This window comes from Microtus ochrogaster, chromosome 26 (assembly GCF_000317375.1).
Source record: "Microtus ochrogaster isolate Prairie Vole_2 chromosome 26, MicOch1.0, whole genome shotgun sequence".
Classification (NCBI taxonomy): domain Eukaryota; kingdom Metazoa; phylum Chordata; class Mammalia; order Rodentia; family Cricetidae; genus Microtus; species Microtus ochrogaster.
In genome coordinates, this window is record NC_022025.1 from 13,478,869 (window position 1) to 13,493,112 (window position 14,244).

The 14,244-nt window shown below is 45.5% G+C and overlaps 2 protein-coding genes across 2 annotated transcripts in view; one reads left to right on the top strand and one right to left on the bottom strand.

The window, feature by feature from the left end:
* Positions 1-14,244, bottom strand: part of Fbxl13 (F-box and leucine rich repeat protein 13) — a 143,697-nt gene that overhangs the window by 46,624 nt on the left and 82,829 nt on the right. The window contains exon 12 of the mRNA XM_013350411.2: positions 12,349-12,478. Within this exon, the coding sequence (XP_013205865.1) occupies positions 12,349-12,478 (130 nt within the window). The remainder of the gene's footprint in view (positions 1-12,348; positions 12,479-14,244) is intronic.
* Positions 12,354-14,244, top strand: part of Lrrc17 (leucine rich repeat containing 17) — a 30,822-nt gene continuing 28,931 nt past the window's right edge. Inside the window, exon 1 of the mRNA XM_013350427.2 lies at positions 12,354-12,408. The gene's annotated coding sequence lies outside the window, so the exon portion shown is untranslated. The remainder of the gene's footprint in view (positions 12,409-14,244) is intronic.

Below are 14,244 nucleotides of genomic sequence, written 5' to 3' on the forward strand. Positions count from 1 at the left end.
TCCCTGGGCTGGTGGTCCTGAATTCTATCTGAGAAAGCCATAGGAAGCAAGTCAGTGAGCAGCTCCCCTTCAGGGCCTCTGCATCAGTTCCTGCCCCCGGGATCCTGCCCTGTTTGAGTTCCTGTCCTGACTTCCTTGAGTGATGGACAGCAATGCTGAAGTGTAAGCTGAATAATAAACCCTTTCCTCTCCATCTTGGTGTGTTTCATTGCAACAGTGGAAACTATAACTAAGATATAAACATCTATCCCTGGGCATGCCTCGGCTTCTTCTCGCCTCTACCACAAACTGCAGGGGCAAGGAGACCCTTCCATGATTTCCGTCTCTCTGAAAGACCGGAGTTGCGAAGAACTGAACTGGCCAGGAAGCCTTCCAGGTTGCTGTGTGTTTCTTTAGCTTTCAAGGGCCTCATAGAAGTTAACCATGCAGAACTAAGGATAAGCCGTTAATGAGCCTCATTTGAACACTTCTGGGACGTTGCCTCTGTTTTTGCTGTTATGTTCATATAACTGACATATGATTTTAGGAATGTTTTCATTTTAGCATTTCATCATTTCCAACGCCCTTCCCTGACTCTGCACTGTAAACATGTCAGACTTAGCCCTCACCAAGAGAACCTCTTTAAGCAGGCTGAACCTTCAGTGAACCTCAGGCCTCCTGAGGTTCTGCCTGAAGCACCTGGCTAGCCACACCTGGAAGCTGTCTTTAGCTTAGGTCATTGATTCCTCGGATACTGATTTAAAACTTTACTTCATGTCATGAATTATATCACATACTTAGAATATGGGCATGCATCCAAATATGGTAAAACCCCTACCGTCAGAGACCTCTGAGGAAATCAGGAGAACAAGCAGAACATTGAATACGGAGAACGCACAAGGCCTTGGATACAAAGGCATACATAATGGAGACACAATAAAAGCTCAGGTGTGGTGAGACTAGACCTGTGGGGATGGGACGAAGGAGAGTTAGCCAGGCTCTCTAGAGTCTGATAACAATCCTGAAGGGTCAGTTAGGGCTCCCTGTGGGTGCAGGGCGGTACAAGAGTGTTTGGACGGAGCCTGGAAGAGGAAGCCAGCGCAACAGCTAAGGCTGGAAAGGAAGAATGGGGAAGCCCAGGACACACACCCCAGCAAGCCCAGGACACACATCCCAGCAAGCCCAGGACACACATCCCAGCAAGCCCAGGACACACATCCCAGCAAGCCCAGGACACACATTCCAGCAAGCCCAGGACACACATCCCAGCAAGCTCTCCTTTGGCCCGTTTACTGATCCAGCTGATACAGACACTGATACAGATACTCCGTGTAAACTGGAATCCCAGTGCAAACTCCCCCATCCTTCTGTGACCCCTCGCCACACGTTTGGAGCAGCTGGGTTTCGGGGGAGCTTGGCAGCCCCAGTCCTCCTGCCAGCATGGCTGTGGTGGTTCTGTGCTTCCTACTCAGTGCCACAACCTCTGCAATGTGCAGCTGGAGACGACGAACCTGTAGGGGAAGTGGTCACCACAGAACAATGTGGACAGGGAACACTTGCAGAAATGCTGTTCAGATAAAGGAAAAGAAAAGCCAGGAATTTTGGCCTCCCAGCCGCACTTTCCCAAGCACAGAAGGACTCCTCTGTCCTCTGAATTGATCTACACATATTTTCCGTTTTGAAATTTGGACAGAACCGAGACCATGTCTGGGAGAGCGCTGAAATGGACTGGGAACATCTCTCTGAAGCGTGTTACCCGGTGCTTTAAAAGTCTTTTTATTCACCTATTAGGCATTTATGGGGATATTGGAGAAAGACTTAGAGGAAGTTAACTATGGCTATCTGCAGAAACAGCACTCTAGGCAGGGAGAACAGCCAGCACGAAACCCCAAGGGCCGGAGCTCATCTGTAAAGCGGACCGAGGAGGCCAGCGTTGTTGGGGCAGAACTGGCAAGATAGTCAGAGAAATGATGTCAGAGAGGCAACCGGAGGACACAGCTCCCGCGCAGGCCTTCACAGCCTCCCGAGGCTGTGTTTTACGGAGTCAGTGGGAAGCGGAGGAAGGACACTGTGTTGAGAACAGCCATGAAGAAGGCGGGGTGAAAGCGGGAGACCAGCTCGGAGGAAACAATACTGAATTCCATGGAAGAAATAGGGCAGGACTTTGCAAACGGTGCAGGGGCTGAAGGCCGGATAGATTCTGTGTGGTTAGTGGACCAGACTTCATGCTTTCACAGAAAACAGGGTCAAGAGTACCATCTCCGTCTGGCAGGACCACAGTAACAGTCCAAACAGAACGCACCCTTCCCCAGTTCTAGAGGCTGAGGTTTGAGCTGACAATCCTCAGGGCTGAGTCAGTCCATCAAGGCAGGATCCACTCCAGATCTTTCTCTCTGTCCTACTGGGAGCTCCCTTACCTTCCTAGACTCTTCCTGTTTCCAATCTTTTATTTCTTATAAGGCTATCAGTCATACTAGACCAGGGCCCCATGACTTCACCCTAATTATATTTGAACTGATTCTATTCCCAGATAAAGCCTTGTCTAGGGTGCTTGGGGTTGGGACTTCAATATATGAATTTGCTGGTTACCTAATTCAATCTGTAACAGATGACACCAACGTCCTGAGCCTAAATAACTAGAGAGCTGTCATTGGCTGAGAGAAAGGTGGCTACGGTACAGGGAGGTATTACTTCTAGAGCCGGAATATTTTCCCTAAGATGTAAGAATTCAAGGCAAAAGTGTTAGATCATGCCTATAGACCTAACACTTGAAAGGCTGAGGCAGAAGAATTACCATGGGTTTAAGGACAGCCCGAGCTACAGAGTAAAACTCTGTCTTAAAAACGAAACAAAATAAATAAATAAATAAAAAGAGCCAGGTGGTGGTGGCGCACACCTTTAATCCCAGAATCCAGGAGGCAGAGACAGGCGGATCTCTGTGAGTTTGAGGCCAGCCTGGTCTACAAGAGCTAGCTCCAGGACAGGCTCCAAAGCTACAGAGAAAACCTGTCTTGACCTCCCCCCCCTTGAAAAAAATCTGTGAGTACAAAATGCAACAAGAAACTGGCTCTGAGACATATTTCATATAGAATATACATACAGCTTTACAGATACAGAAACATAAGCACTCCTGTATACATTACATGCATGTGTGTACAGAGTATGTACGTGGAATATTTATATGTTTATACACTTGTATAATATAAAGCTATGAGATTAGGTCACCAAGGCCACAGGTGAGGCCTGAGAAGAAATGGGAAGCCAGAACTGGACCCTGAGACTCTCAGTGACTGACATCTGAGAGAACTGACTTCAGCTGTAAAGAGGTAGCATAAGTCTTTAATCCCACACTCAGGAGACAAGAGGCAGAAAGATCTCTGAGTCTGATGCCACCCTGGTTTACAGAGTTGGTTCTAAGATAGTCAGGGCTACACAGAGAAATCCTGTCTCAAAAAAAAAAAAAAAAGAGAGTAAAGGAAGTGACTTAGGAAATATTCTCAGAAACAAACACAATAACATATTATCATTTCTGAGTATTAAAATAAACATGCGTGGGGCTACGCTGTAAAATACACAAGCATACAGAGATTTAAGGACCCAGATAATGTTGGGAGGTGGCTTGCGGGGAGGATGGCAGTGGATAAAGGCATGAGTCAGATGTGAGCGCTGTGCACGGCCAGAGGAGGGGAGTCGCCAGGAGCTGAGGAATGGGGCTAAGTCAGCTCTTGCTATCTGAGTTCCAAAATAAACAAAACAAAGAAAAATAGATCTATTATGAAATAAAAATAGAAACCCTAGCTTATGTTTCTTCCCATGGGTGTTTTTTTCTTCACTGCACAAAGCTACAGGGGAAACATTTGAAACTTGTCTTCTTAGTTCCTTTTAAAGAGCGTAGCCACAAATAAAAACTCCTTAGCTATTTCTGACAGTTTGATATTACTCTCCAAAAAGACAAGGATGCAGGAAACCTTCTTACCATGGGGACATGAAAGACTGAAATATTACCTGTCAAATCCCAAGAATGAAAAACTACCTAAGAAGTCCACTCCCCTCCACCCCCCATAAGACACTGAAGGTTAGTGTTATTATGTAAATAAATGACCCAGGTGAGCATAAAGAGGAACTAGAAGACCCACAGCCTTAGCGTCGCTGTAGAAACCACATCTCTGGCTTTCCTAGGGGGGGAAAAAGGTGCTGGGATTGGCTCGACCAATTCAGAACATTAACAATACCAACTAAAGCTATGTATACCCGATGAGCCAGCCTTTCACTCCTACTTATACTCAACAGACATTTATTGCAATATGCATGCATTCGCACACACATGTGCACACATACATGCGCACGTACATACACACGCACACACGTGAGCCCATGCACACACATGCACACACACATGCACACGCACACACACTCACACATGCACACCTACACACACGCTCATGCACAAGCACACACCAATACACATGTGAGCACATGCGTACACACTCACACATGCACACATACACACTCACATACACGCACACACTCACACATGCACACGCACACACACTCACACATGCACACACACTCACACATACACGCACACATACACATGTACGCACATGTACTCACACGTGCACACGTACACACTCACACACACACACATACACACACGTGAGCATGCACACACATGCACATGTACAAACACGCGCACACACACGCACAAGCCTGTACACACGTGAGCACACACAGCCGTCAGAGAAGGCCCTCTATCTAACCCAGTCAGGTCTCAGTGTCATGTGATGCTCTTGTTCACTTTTTACTCTTTCGGCTTTTGGGGGGGTTGTGGGGGGCCCACCCCCCAGCTCCCAGATAAATCATCTGAAGGCTTATACTTTCTTATAAATGCCCAGCCTTAGCTTGGCTAATTTCTTGCCAGGTTTTCTTAACTGAAATAAATCATCCCAACCACCTTTAGCCTCTGGGCTTTTCCCTTGTCTCACTGCTGTGTCTTACTTCACTCTTACTCTGTGGCTGGCTGGGGGCTGGGTTTCCGGGTGGCTGCCCCCCATGTCCTCCTCCCCCTGTTCCTCACTGCTTCTCCTCTTCCTCCGTTCTCCTATTTCTTCTCTCTGCCTGCCAGCCCCACCTATCCTTGCTCCTGCCTCGCTATTGGCTGTCCGTCGCTTCATTAGACCATCAGGTGTTTTAGACAGGCAAAGACTCACAGGTTCACAGAGTTAAACAAATGTCACACTGCCTAAAATGATATTCCCCAATATGTCAGCACCAGCAAAGCAGGAAGCAGCCTCGGTTCAGCTTCTGCAGTGTTGGGGACCACTGGTGGGCTGTCACTCAGTACCTTCTCCTCTTGCTATCTGTGATCAAATGTCTAACGAGAAGGTTCGGCTGGGCTTACAGTCTGAGGACATCCGGTCCATCCTGGTGGGCAGGCGGGGTGGCCGACCACTCAGGGGCCCCAGAGTCTGTGACGGCTGCATGCTCACATTTGAACAGAAACGGAGGACATAAGCAGCTGGGCTGTACCTCAAGGCCCACCCCACCTTGCCCTCAGAGACCCTCTCTCCCAAAGGTTCCACAACCTTCCACAACGGGGCCACCAGCTGGGAAGGAGTCCGTGGGGGCCGTTTCCTATCCAAGCAGCAGCAGCCACAGTCCGTGCGAAGCAGACTGAGGTAGTGGTGGAAGATGAGCTTGTACAGACCCATGTGGAGTTACAGCTTTTCCCTTCAGCCTTGGCAATCTTGTCGTTAAATTGAGAGATGTTTTTTATTTTGCCAAAAGAAAACCCTGCAATCGGGCTCAAAATAAAATAAATTTGGTCACTGCTTTGATAACCGCAGTTTAAAGAAGAGTCAGTGTCATCCAACAAAGACTAAGGGCCAATGGTGGCGCTGTATAATATCTGTGAATGGGCAGCGTGGGATGCTGCAGAACCCAATTACAATCTCTCCTAAAGAGCCACCCCCTACACAGATCTGTCAGGTCTAATACCCTGATAAACAGATAAAAACTTCACAGAGGCATTGACCCAAGAAAACCCTCTTATCCTCCACCAGCAGCCAAGACTGGCATCCAACAGCCCCTGAGAGTTCTCCACGGTGCTGCAGCTGCTAACTCACATCCCCACCCGTGTGTTGGAGAAGACCAGGTTGTGCATGTTTGTTCTCCTGTTGCTGTATAAATGTCACAAAACTGCATTGGAACACTGAATCGGGATAACCTAAATCTGTGTTAATCTGCATATGCCATTGTCATGACGAACGACTTTACCTCTCCTCTACCATCCTGTTTCCCCACTGTCTCTCTGACTGTGCCCTTCTCCCACCTAGCTTCATTCTGTCTTCCTTTCCTATTAACTAATGAGAGCAATACATGTTCACAGTGTACAAATGGATTATCTCACATCAGATATGGCCATAAGGGATTTCACCACAAGCTGGTGATGAGTAGTAATTAAATAAATGAAAACGACAACAGAATACTAGGCAGTTACTGAAGTTATCGCTAAATATTTAATGCAGAAGAAAGCTGTATACTTTATAAGATATTAAATGAAAGGTGTGTACTCTATAACATACATTTTAATTTAAAGAAATATAGACATGTGTACAGAGAATAGCAGAAAGCTATGCCATGAGATACTGATAGAATTTGTTATTTGAGTGGTGAAGTTTCAAGTAGTTTGAACATACTTTTTTCTTTATATATTTTCAAATTTTTATATATTCAATAAGAAAAATCTTCCTTGAGTGAGCTGGCTCAGCAGGTAAAGGTGCATAGCGTGCCAGCCTGGCATCCTGAGCTCAAATGCTGGGACCCACATGGCAGAAAGAGAAAAGCGACCTCACCAAATATCCTCTGACCTACACAAGCGCGCACACACACATTGTGGCGAGTGTGCATCTACCTCCTACATCTCACAAAACACACACACAACTTTAATAATAATTAGAAGTCAAAAATCTTATAACTAGAATTGATAATTTCAATGGCAAGGCAAGGCTATACATTTTCCCTCGCCAACGAAAAGAGCAGAGGGCTCCCTTGATTTGGCGCTGGTTGTGCAGGGAGACTTTTGAGAGGAGACGCTGAGCAGGGACAGAAGGGGACAGCATGGACAATCCTGTATCCATCAGAAGAGCAATCCCATCCCTTCATGCACCTAGACCGCTTATCCAGTCCACAAAGAACGAGGAACATTCCGGAAGCATACAGAACTGACTTCGCTCTGCACCACAGCTCCCCATTGCATACTTGTTTTCTCTAACATGTATGACTAAAATTCTTTCCCGATACATTTCTGGGAAGTAGTTACTACATTTAAGCTTCATCCCTGGCTTACTTTGTGTCAATCCCAAGTTTTTTCTTTCCTGAAAGGAAAGCGTGCTGTTCTGCCCTTGCTGTGCCTGCCACGCAGCAGACACTGGCAATCACCAGTGAAAACTATCCAGGTGTCTTTTTGTCTGGTTAGGTATTTGCTCTTGGTGTATATTCACATATAACGTCTTATGGAAAAGTTCTAAACATAAGAAAGATATTCTAATTTCCAGGACTGCTCTGCTTAGTGCTTTTATTAACTTGGCACAAGCTTATCTGAGAAAAGGGAACCACAGTTGAGAAAATGTCTCCCTAAGATTGGGCTGAAGGCCAGCCTGTGGGGCATTTTCTTAATTTAGTGATTGCTGGGGGAGGGCCCAGCCCATCCCTAGGCTGATGGTCCTGGTGTATAAGAAAGCAGGCTGATCCACAAGGAGCAAGCCAGTGAGCAGTGTCCCTCCACAGCCTCTGCATCAGCTCCTGACGCCAGGTTCCTGCCCTGCTCCCCTCAGTGATGGACTGTGCTGTGCACCTGTAGGCTCAGGTAAATCCTGCTCTCCCCACGCTGCTTTTGGTCATGGTGATTTATCACAGCACTAGAAACCCTAGGCCAAAGACAGAACCTCTTTCTCTCTCTCTTTCTCTCTTTCTCTCTTTCTCTCTTTCTCTCTTCCTTCCTTCCTTCCTTCCTTCCTTCCTTCCTTCCTTCCTTCCTACTATAAACGCTCAGTCTATAACCGAGGATTATTACTGGCTAGCTCTTACAACTTAAATTAACCCATTTTTATTAATCTCTGCATTGCCACGTGGCTTGTGGCTGAAGCTGTCCTCCAGCATGTCTCCTGGTGACCCACAAACTTCGCTCTCCCCCTTCCCAGGATTCTTGGTTTAGTTCCTCCACCTACCCTTATTCTGTCAGCTATGGGCCAGTCAGCTTATTCATTAACCAATCATAGCAACAAATATTTTCAGTGTGAAAAGAGATCATTCCACAGCATTTCCCCCCTTTTTTCTGTCTAATTAAAAAGGTAGGTTTCAACTTTAACATAGTAAGATTATATACAACAAAAACAGTTACCAAGTAAGAATTGAAGTTACAATATCCAGTCCATTTGTTTTGGTGAAATTAGAGATAATATTCTATTATCTATCTTTATCTTGGTGAGTTTAAAGTTTGACATCTAATTTGCCATTTTAATCATAATTAATGAAAACTATGATTATAACTATCTAGTCTTCAACTCCATCAGAGACCCCAGAAGGGTGAAATTTTCCTAATGATAGGGACATCAGGCTACCTAGAGAGTCATCCATAGTTCCCCAGTAACACTGGGCATCCAACTGTGGCCTACAGGCCTAGCATCTCTGACAGACTTTCCTGTGAAACACGGAACTTTGAAGGACTGTCCTACCTTGTCTAGGCAAAGTTCAGTCATTGCCTTTCTTGTGTCCTACTGGTCCAGTTTGAACAGTAGTTGTCAGTAATTGAGACAAGGGCAGTTTCTTTGGTAAGTTTTTGTCATAAAGAAAGCAAGCTCCATATGGAGTTTCTTTGATGCCCGTCATCTTCTCTGAAGTAAATTGGTACTGAAAGGAACAGATGTGTCTCACTGTCATGAAAAGCCTTACATTATTAAAAAAATATTAAAAACCATATTCTATAGGTCTTTGAAGTGTTTGAAGAACATCTATCTAAATTTATCTGTGCGTGACCTTGAAAACATGTCCAACATGACTATAGGTGTAACTGTTATAGATGACTATTAATTTGTATTTATACATTACATTTTAAATGAGCTGCTTAAACACAATGCCCCAAACAGGAGTAGAAATGTAGATACAGTAGGTTCTAACAAAAATAACCTTAAATTTGTATCAATATACAAAAATATCTTAAATAAGAGTAGAAACATACATACATTAAAAAATATTAAATTTGTATCAATAAACCAAAATCCATACTAATGTGAAATATTAAAGACTAGTAGTTGCTTTTTAAGTTTAAAAGTAGATTCAAATAATCTTCCTTTTTATCATATTATTTCTTTATCTCCCATTTTTCTTTTCAGAAAAAGATTCTTGAATTTAATGTCCTTTGTTCAGTTTTTTTCTGACTATTACCAATAACAACTTGTAGCCAACCCCCTTCCTATGTAATAATAAATATCCATAGCCCATCTTTTGGGAATATGAGCATAGTTCTCTAAACTACTGCCTGTAGTTTGTGGGCACTGTTATCTTTGGGGGAATGTTGAGAAAACTGGGACTCTTTGGCGAGCTTGTATACAACACATAGTCTAAACTTGTATTAATACAGATATGTCTGTTACCTTTAAAAGTTTGTCTTTTCAGAGCAAGGGGACCAGACGCCAAAAAAATGGATGGCCCAGATGACCCAGCATCCAGAACAGTTTCAAGACTGCTGACTAGGATGAACCAGCCTCTCAGAATACTCCAGCCAAGACCTGGTAGGACCTCTTTCTAATGGGGAAAATAAGACAGTGGATTCCCAGATTCCTTATTTGACACTCCGTGGAGGAGGCAGATAGGCAGACCTCCTGAGAGGTGTAATAACTTCTCAGAAGCATGAACATGAAGCTTGCAGGGTCCTTTGCAAAGCTACATTGCTACTCCCCCCATGAGATCGCTACTTAGTGGGTGGTCCCCTTCTTACTGCAGGTGGTCCAATGGGATTCAGATTGAAACGACTCAATTCCTAGTGCCCCTGACATCAAGAATTAAATCTCTTTTGGATTCACAAACAAATAGAAATGGAGAAAGGATGAACAGAAGAAACAAACACTTGTGGTTTGAGATTTACAAAATAAAGATAACTAGGAAGAGAGTTTCAATCCTGTGTATATGTATATAAGTATGTGCCTTTGTGTTCATGTGTGCATATGTGTGCATGTTCACGTGTGTGCATGTGTATGAGTGTGTGCATGTATTAGTGTTCATGCCATGTATATGTATACATGTGTGTACATTGTGTTCATATGTGCATGCTCACATATGTGTGTGCAAGTGCACATGTGTGTGGATGTGGAGTGCAATTCTTCAACAACCATCTTTTTTTTTTTTAACTTACTGGCCTGGCGCTCCCTTGTTTGTTGGTGAATTGGTGACTAGGTTAGCCAGGCAGGCTGCCCAGCAAGCCCGGAGATTCTCTCTCCCTGTCTCCCAGTGGTAGGGGTTACAAGTGAGGCATGCTAACACGTGTGGCTTTTTAAAAGATGTGTTTCTGGGGATTGAACTCAGGTCAGCACATGTGCAAGGTTTACTGACTGAGCCCTAACACATCCGGACCACATTTAAACAGCAGCTAAAGTCAACCGGGCAATGGGTTACGGGTATCGTCATATGTGTAAGTGCGCATTCGGGGACATTATCAAACACAAGAAGGGCTGCAGACCGAGGATGAGAACATGCATGCATGAGTGTGTGTGCATGAGCGTGTGTATGGTTTATGTGTGTGCACAAGTGTGTGTGTGTTATTGTATATTGTGGCTACAATAAACACCCACATGGAACTCAAGAGGAATGAGGGGTAAGGCCCACGGGGCTTAAGGTCTAGATTGAGTGGCTAGAAAACCGCCAGAGGGGAGTCTGGCCAATGGAGTGTGTTGAGCACAAGAAGTGATCTCGTATTTGGAAACACTTTTCTCTGAGAGAGGGATGTCTGTGCTTCCTAATTGGTCCTCGTCTAAGTTAGGGTTCTACCCTCCTCAGAAACCGAGAGATGAGACACTATCTTCTTTGATTCTTTGATGTGATTATATCAAAGGGACAGCTCCCAGATCCTGGAGGAAGACAGTCCTAGGCTGTAAAACCATCACAAAGATATTTTCAAAGCTTTCATCTCACAGGAGGAAGAGAAAGGATGTACAGTTCCTACAGTTCCAGGTCTTCTGAATAAGCGCTCTAAAAAAAGAGACACCAGAGGTCCAGGGTCAAGAAGCTATCTGAGGTGTAGCCAGACTGAGGAAGAAAAGGTTCCTCCATCTTAAGGCCTGATCAGGGCTGAAGCACATTGAAGGCCAGTTTCCAGAAAGTTCTACACATTTCAACCTTAGCCGAGGCCTCGCTCCTTCCCTCTCCCACCTAAAACACTGGGAAACCATGCTCAGGTGACAGCGCATCTATGTGAGAATCCTATCCATCGGCTGCCCCATAGCTCCAGCCTCCCGGTGCTCCTAAGCTGACCTGCGCCATAGGCTTCTGTCAGATGCACTGGTCAATTTATCTGGCCACCTAGAACCGTGGGAAGTGGGCAGGCACAAAACCCGCCCAAGAGAGCTGCTGCGTGGCGTGTAAGTCTCACCTTATACAAAACAAGCCAATAAATGGTAACTACAGCGAGCTGTGGCTAGACATCATTTCAGCTAGTTCTCACCAGGTTGGGTTACAAAGAACACAGTAAGACATCAGGATCTAAACATGCACAGAGACATGGAAGGAAATCAGTTAAAGCATAGCTTGAATCCATGGAAACTATGGGTAGCAGGAGAAACTACGGATAAGGCGGTAAATGCTGTGGGCCATGCCCAGTGTCTGCACCTTTACCTGGCTTCCTGCCCAACTTCCCTAATCCCAATTCCTTCATCTTAAAGCATTTCCCATGTAGACCTGAGCACAATGCAGCTTTAAACATTTGCAGCCACTGTTGTGGGACTTGTAGAATTTCACCCCTAGCCAAGCCCACGGGGACCCGACTTATCAGGAATCTTACGGTCCCCACCCCACTGCTCTTAGCTCTGTGGAGGCTTTGGCTCTTCCTGAGCTCAGAAGTGGTCTGTGTCATCATCCCATGCGCTCTGCCTGTTTGTTGATGTGATGCGCCTGTGGACAGGAGCCAGGCGCCTATAGTAGCAACCCAGGAGAAAATGTAAGCAGCTGTGGTCGTGTAATTTAAAACCTCAGTCGAGCGTGCTGGGCTCTGTGCACGGCATTAGTGCAGCGTGCAGCACAAGGGCTGGATGCAGCTGGCTCTCGGGAGGACGTCCTCGCCCGCGGCCAGGCAGAGAAGCCTGAGACTGGGAGGCAAACCTGGGTGCAGCCGGAAAGGTCCAGATAGATGAGCTTGTGGCAGCCGTCCCCCAAGTTCAGGTACTGTAAGCCTTTGTCCGTGAACTTTCGGCAGTAAGCCAGGCTGAGATTCTGTAAGTTGTGGAAGTACCTGGAGTGTGGGGCAGAGAAGGGAGGAAGGAAAAGCGAAGACTTCAGCTTTTCTCCCATCTTTCCCGAGCCACAGTGACAAAGAACTAAAGCTGTGGCTCCTCCTGCCCCCTCCTCACAAACGGTCAGCACGGTAACAATCGCTGCCTCTGCCTATGAAGTGAAGAATTTAGGACCAGAGCAGACCGTGCATTTCAAAGGAAAAGAAAGAATATCTGGGTAGGTTTTTAAGGAACTTTTAACGGAATAAGACTTTGTCTGGGGGTAGGAGGAGCCTTGCATGCACATTGTTTGAAAGTTAGTTTGTTGTTGAAACCCAAGTTAGAGTTTACCTTCTTGTTTTTCCTCTCTTACTTTTGCCAAACTAATTTGCAAAAAGTTGAGAAAGATAAACTTCATATATATATATATATATATATATATATGAAATTAACTGTTCCAGCGTGCTGAGGATTTGGGATGGAAAGAAGGCTCCTAAAATGAGTCTGATAAGAAAATGATTTAAAAACCAGAGATTTCGACATGCACAATTTTGTAATGGTTTCCTTATGATAATTAAAGATAATCAAGGCCGATACACATCCAGGGCTTAAGCGTGGGTTGAGAACATGAGCAACTAAGTGGGCAGCACTTGAGAAGAATAAAAATTACACAGGAGGCTGCCGGTCTCACTCGAGTTCAAACAGAGGAAACATGTCATTGCCACCATGACCAAAATGAGAGCTTCCAGAAGAAAAGGAGAGAGTTAGGAGGAGTCTGTGCTGCCATGTACGGACCAGGGTTTTGAGGGCATGCTGTGGTCGAGCCTCCAAGCCTTCCAAAGCATGGCATTCTTCAACAACATGAGGACTCTCGTTGCCTGCTCTTACAATTACCAACTCTCAGTTCGGAATCTGCAATTGCTTGGTGGCAATGAGGATGCTGGGAGTGGGGAGAAAACCCCCCCTGCCTCCCATAAAGCCTGCAGATCACGTCTGTCTTCACATAAACAGGAGATGAGACGGGCAAGCACTGCCTCTAAGTTAGATTTAGTCCAAAACTTGAAAACCAAGCCCATTGATTTAATGCTTCTATTCCGTGGTGGATTACTGATTGAGAACATACGTTCCCCTCTGGGAACGGCTGTGTGCATGAGATTCCACAGAAGAGCCAAGGAAGCCTTTGGACCACAGTGACAGTGGGCTGGACCTGGAAAGAGAGAACTCTCTAACATCCAAAGACACGCCCCCTCCCCGTCTCTTTCTCTCCTTGAGCAGAGCTGGAGATTTCAGACCTAAGGGCTCTCTAAAGTGGAGACAGGAGCTGTGAGACAGGCCGCACAGCACCATGGAAAACAGACAAGAATGTGTAGCCTTGATGCTCACTGCAGCTTCCCTGTCCTGTGGCAGGAAAGGAAAAGGAGAGCATCTTTTATTTAGGAGTGCTCTTTGGAACCCATTAGAAAACTATGGGGCTTATAGCTTTCCTGACCCTCAGTTTTCCTATCTGTCATGTGGACTTGATCCCATCTGCTGTTGCGTTGAGAAGTGTGAAAAGCAAGTGAGTGTTCAGATCAGACAGTATCATCAAGGGGGCTATTTCTGACCACTGGGAAAAAAAGGAGCGCAACAGACTTTGAGAATTTGTGCCTTGTTACTGCTACTACTACTTCCAAAATAACAATATGCTGCTCTTTTAATTTACTGCATGTATGTGTTTACTCATGCATGTCTGCGTGTGTTTGTGCAAGCATGCATGCCTCTGTGTGTGTATGTATTTGTGTGTGTG